This window comes from Eptatretus burgeri, chromosome 6 (assembly GCF_056783735.1).
Source record: "Eptatretus burgeri isolate ZD-2024b chromosome 6, Ebu_testis_v1, whole genome shotgun sequence".
NCBI classification, from domain to species: Eukaryota; Metazoa; Chordata; class Myxini; order Myxiniformes; family Myxinidae; genus Eptatretus; species Eptatretus burgeri.
The window spans coordinates 10,966,981-10,972,980 of NC_140966.1; the positions used below are offsets into that span (position 1 = coordinate 10,966,981).

General features: G+C 43.2%; 1 protein-coding gene across 13 annotated transcripts in view; it reads left to right on the forward strand.

Annotated features, from left to right (window-relative positions):
• Positions 1-3,767, forward strand: part of LOC147024242 (protein FAM168A-like) — a 76,029-nt gene extending 72,262 nt beyond the window's left edge. For 12 of the 13 annotated variants that reach the window (XM_085883972.1, XM_085883967.1, XM_085883976.1 and 9 more), the window contains 2 exons: positions 3,125-3,296; positions 3,434-3,767. In XM_085883972.1, coding sequence (XP_085740098.1) covers positions 3,125-3,296; positions 3,434-3,552 — 291 coding nt within the window. In that variant the 3' untranslated portion in view covers positions 3,553-3,767. The remainder of the gene's footprint in view (positions 1-3,124; positions 3,297-3,433) is intronic. The other variant, XM_085883970.1, reaches the window with a different exon arrangement.
• The last annotated feature ends 2,233 nt before the right edge of the window (positions 3,768-6,000 follow it).

Sequence of the window (6,000 nt, forward strand, 5' to 3'; positions counted from 1 at the left end):
GCACGTGAAATATGCATATCTCTCTTCGTGCATATATAAGCGGGCTGTGGCTCGAGCCCGGAATTAAGAGCCAGAATGGCCGCAAGATGAGACCTCGGTGACTTTGAACGGGGTGTAATTGTTGGTGCATGTTTGGCAGGTGCTTCAGTGACAAAGGTTGTGGAAATTGCTAATGTGTCATTAAGAACTGTCTCGAAAGTGATGTTAATCTGGCAAAAAGAAGGAAAGATGTCACCATCAAAGAGCAAGTGGGCAGAAGTGCATACTTGACAAGTGTGATGCATGGGCATTAGTCTGGACTGTGAGGCAAAACAGTGGATCAATGGCAGATAAACTGTGTGCAGAGGTCAATGAGGGTCGTGAGCATCCTGTATAGCCAAAAGGCCAGAAGGAACTTCACAGGGTGGGATACCAGAGCAGTGTTACGAGGCACAAACCATTCAACACTTGGCAACGCCCGTTTGCGGGTCTAGTGGTGCAAGGAGCATCGGTAACGGACTGCCTATCAGTGGAGGAATGTGATGTGGTCTGATGGGTCGTCCTTCACCATGTTCTCGACAAAAGGACATGAGCACGTGCGGCGATAACGCAGGTGGCTTGTTCCAACAGTAAGAGGTGTGGGGTGTGTTTTCCTGGCATGGCCTGGGTCCACTCATTCCATTGGAAAGCAGGGTTGATGCAGCACGCTATGTTACTGTCCTGAGCGATCATCTGCATCCCATTATTTCCCTGCAAGGCGGGGTGTCTTTCAGGACGATATTGCTCCATTCTACAGAGCACTTGTCGTCACCGGATGGTTTGAGGAACATGAGGACGAAGTTACCCATCTTCCCATGTCCGCCAAGTCGCTGAACCTCAATCGAGCATTTGTAGGACTGTCTGCAGAGGCACCTCCATCAAACCGACATGAATTGGAGGTGAATGGAGCTACATTCCTGAGGAAGAGTTCCAGACCCTTGTTGATTCCATGCTACGTCGTATCTGCCACCCTGGATGTACACATCGTGACCCAATACCCTACCAAGTGACATTCTGTTATTGTTTCCATTTGTTTTTTGGCCATTGCCTGTATATTGTCTGTCATGTGGATGCTGACCATCACGTAGTAGCAAATGACATTTAGCTGGAAAAATCACACGTCGATGTCTCGCCTCGAGAGACAGCAGAGATTGGAACTTAATTTGGTCAGTCACACGCCCGAGCGGTGTAGGGAGCGATCCTATTCTGATTGTGGGCAAATTCCTTGCTGGTTATCAGGATTACTTTTAACTATATTTAATCCCTCAGGGATAACCAATTCTGTTGAAATGAGCAACGTGCAAGAGGCAGATTGCAGAGCGGGCACGCATGATCTCATGAAATTATTAAACGATTTATTAAATAATAAGGACCCAGGCACGAGACATATAAATGGACAGATCTTGTGGGACGGAGGCACACTTTGAACACCAAAAATAATAAGTAAATAAATTCTTATATTTCAACAAAATTAACTCCTCCAAGGACCTGGACATAGACACGCATTCACACAGAAACAGGCAAGAATGTTTTTTAATAGGGGTTCAAATGTTAAAAAAAAAACTGAAACACAAAGTCTTGATACATGGGGAAAATGTTCTGTCATACACGAGCACATGGTCCATGCTAACACTTTGTATTTTGATAACGACCCTGTACCCCACACACGTGACACAGCCCTCTCCCTGTCTTTTAACTCCTGCCAAGGTCAACCAAAAGGTAACCGGCCTTAACACTTAAACATTCCGTCTCTGATTTCCTTACACATTAAATTACAGAACGCTGTGGAAGGCGAGATATAATCTAACCTTACCTGAGAAGCAACTGTATTAGCAAATATTCGAAAGTCTCACTGGTAGTTGTGGAACAATTTCATCTGAAGCTCCAGCAGGGAAATCAGTTTAGCAGTTTATATCGTGACCCTCAAGGTGATTGACCTGAAAACCATTGGGCTGGCAGGATAGCACTGCGCTGTCTCACCTGTGTTTGATTATTTATCGAGCAGACTATAAAACTGTCATCCGAGTGCTTTGGGGGTCGCCATATTCTGACCCAGAGAATGGTCTAGCTTTTTATTTTCTACAAGAGTGAGGTTGATGGAAAAGCAAGGTTAATTGCCAGTGGGGTGGGGGGGCAACAATTAGGCCCAACTGGCAATGCAATAAATGAAAGAGAGAGAGAGAGAGAGAGAGAGAGAGAGAGAGAGAGAGAGAGAGAGAGAGAGAGAGAGAGAGAGAGAGAGAGAGAGAGAGAGAGAGAGAGAGAGATAGAGAGAGAGAGAGAGAGAGAGATATATATATATATATATATATATATATATATATATATATATATATATATATATATATATATATATATATATATATATATATATATATATATATATATATTGAAATCAGCAAGTCAAAGGTTGGGTGAGGAAGGGCTAATTAATGGGGGTTATAAAGATTGAAAGATCACACGTGCTCCCGGGCGCACACGTCATATGTGAACAGCTATCTTAATTTACAAAAGGGCAGCCATTATTATTACACATGATGTTGTTCGGCACCTCTTGTATTCAGTCTTCCGTCAAGCGTTGTCACATATTTGCTATGTTATCCACATTATTCCACCGATAGTGTACATGTGATATTCAATGGCATTCGGGCAACTGTGAATGTAAAAGCTACCCTGCCAGCTGCCAGTTTGAAAAAGTCTGCATTGGGACTACAGAGTAGCCAGCATTGTATTACCTGAGGCAGTTTTAACACTGATGATCCTGACGGTCTCCCAACAACGGTGAAAACAGGTCAATCGATTTTGGTGCCTGTTTTGGACATTGTGTTTGTGACGATACCTTGTGGAATGTCTTTTGCTGTTAAAACTCCTGCTGGTAGTCTAGCTCTAAGGCTACTCTTTAGTCCCATTGTAGGCCTAGGTATTGCTTCAAACATGCAGCTAACTTTTGTAAGTGTACATGGTTTCAACCAGAAACAGGCTCCATGTGATGTTCAAAGGTAGTCTTTCATGTGTGATGTTGATGTTTGAGTGTATCAACAGTAAAATGAATGCAAGTGTACAATCTGGAGGTGTAACATTTATTCTGTATTTCTGTTTTTCCCAGGGCCCATACTATGCCCAACCAATATATGCAGCTGCTCCTCCTCATGTGATACATCACACCACAGTGGTACAACCCAATGGTGTTCCACATCTGTACTCGGCTCCAGTACCTGCCCCCCGTCCCTCTTCTCTGCCGGTTGGCATGGTTGCTGGGACAGCCATGGCCATGTCAGGTATTTTGCAGTTATACGTCATTCGTAGTTTACTAATTGGCCACCAACACTACTGTTCACCTTCATATCACATTTAAAATTGGTAACTTATTCTAATTTCTCTCCCCCTACCCCTCTCACACTTCCTTTGTTTCCAGCAGGGACATTGCTTGCCACTCCACCACACACTCCTGTCGGTGCACCTGCAGTGCCTGTTCCTACATATCGTCCTCCAAGTGCCCCTTATGGCTACGCTTCTCCTTCCCCACCCTGGTGAACGGGAATAGCATTTCCCTCCCCCATCCTCTATCCCCTCCCCCAATTCAAAAGTCCTGAAAACAGGTACGATATGTGTGAAATTGAGATGTAGTGTGTGTGTGTGAGAGAGAGAGAGCGAGGGGCGAGAGAGAGAGAGAGAGAGAGAGAGAGAGAGAGAGAGAGAGAGAGAGAGAGAGAGAGAGAGAGAGAGAGAGACACAGAGAGAGAGAGAGACACAGAGAGAGAGAGAGACACAGAGAGACACAGAGAGAGAGAGAAGAAAAAAAGAAAAAAAAAAAAAAAGGAGAGGGGGGAGTGACAGAGGGTGGAGTGGAAGTGTGAGAGAGAATGTGGAGGAATTTTAGGGATGGTGCAAAGGGGCAGCTTATAGGTAAAGAATTGGAAGGGAGTAGAGGATGGGGAATGTGGTTGGGGAGTCGGGGACATGATGATTCATGTTTCAAAGAATTAAGGAACTGAGTTTATTGTGGGGAAGTTGTGGTTCCAGCTGTAGGAACAATGCTCTTCTGCACTTTGTGTAACTTCTCACCATCAGCCTTGTACATTGTATGGCACAGGATGGGCTTTGCTATTGTTTTTTGATCTCCTCCCTCTTGTTTTATTTCACATCCTCTATTTTTGCAGAATTCTTTGTTTTCTCATTCTTTATCCATGATTCTCACAAAACCGTTTTTTAAATAAAAATAACGGGTTGTTTAAAATATCATTTTTGAGAATTTTGACAGGTAGGGTGGGGGAAATGGCATAAAGCATGGAGTTCAGTCTTGCTCGTGTTCCTGCTGCATGGGCTTTGTTTAGCACTTGTTTTGGTTCTGTGGGGATTTGTACATGGTGTCTGGAAGGTAGTTTTAAACAGATTGTTCATAATACTGTTGAAAACGGTGTAAACACACGCACACACACACACCAGGTAAAAAATGGAGCACTCCGTATTTTCCCATCACTCTTCCCTTTCATTAACTCCTACACTCACCCCGTGCGGAAATTGGCCTTCTGTACATGCTTAAAGGTGATCCGGGGAGAGCAATCGGGCATGACACGGCAACAGATGTACAGAAATTGTTCCTCCGTCGCTCTGATGCCGCACGCAGAACGGAGCACGACCATTCTAAATCCCCTTTGAGTTTTGAAGTGGTTGACTTACCAGTGTTAGAAAATACAGCTGACAGGCTAGTTTAAGCCTTAGCTTTACCAATGTGTTGCCAAGTAATTGTTGTACTCTCAACGAAGAACCAACACTGCATTTGAAGCAGAGCTGGATTTGAACCTATAGCCTGTTGATCCTGATTCATTGTTTATAATCACTGGCTTTGGATGCTTCCAATTGCCTGTTCACCAACCATTTTGCTGTTCAACAAATATCTGCCACTTTCCAAAAACATGTACGATCAATTCCTTTTCTGCAATGACCAAGACACCAGTGATGTTGTTTGTACGTGTGCTGTGGAGTGGTTTGCGTATAATATGAATAAAACCTATTCCAGTGATAATATTTTTAAACATGGAAACTTTGCTTTGATTGCAATTTGCTTGCTTGACATGCAAAGCCTTCAGAAGTATTTTAAATCACGTCTTCGCCAATGTTTTACACTTCCAATCTTTGAGGTGTCAGCCTGAGAGGTCAGTAAGGCGAGTGTTTTCAATATAAACTATTGTGATGAGGAAGAGTATATTTCATAAAAAGAAATGACTACTTGATGGTTTTCAAACGTGTACTTCCTAAAATCAGACCCACTTAATAAATGATTGATTTACACTGCACTTAAAAAAAAAATCATGGGTGATTTTATTTTTAGAAAACTAAGATGTTCATCACATTTATTTTGGGAACAAGAAAAGCCTTTCAGAATCCTAATCATGTACTCTGCCCGATTTTCAGAGCACGGGTGCTGCCGAAGAAGTTGTTCAGCCACAATCCTGGTTGAGTCGCCACTCCAACTCAAAATCAGGGTAGGAATTTGGTCAGAGGCCCGGCATTAGCTCGCCTTGTCTTCATGAAGGACAGCGTAGGATCATCTGAGGGATGGCACACACATTGAATCACCCTGCCTGTGGAACGCCGGGATGAGTTTATAGCTGGGTTGGGATTCAAACCCATGCTAGACAACTTTGAGGCGAGTGCGTGCATACCTCTTGGCCATCTGCTCGCCCCCGTGTTCACAATATTATTATGCCATTATCATTGGATGGAATTGACTGATTCATTGGGGTTTTTCACCATTTTGACGAAAAAAAATCTAACTAAAATGAGTTAGAGGCTGGAGTCAGGATTGGAGTAAGATGTATCAACATTCTAAGGTATGCTGATGATACCGAGCTGTTGGCAGAAAGTAAAGAGAACTTAATGGAACTGCTACAGACAGTAAAGAAGAAAAGTGAAAAAGCTCATTTTTATTTAAACCTAAAAAAGAGACGTTCTCAGTTGACAAGATTTTCATAGACGTGT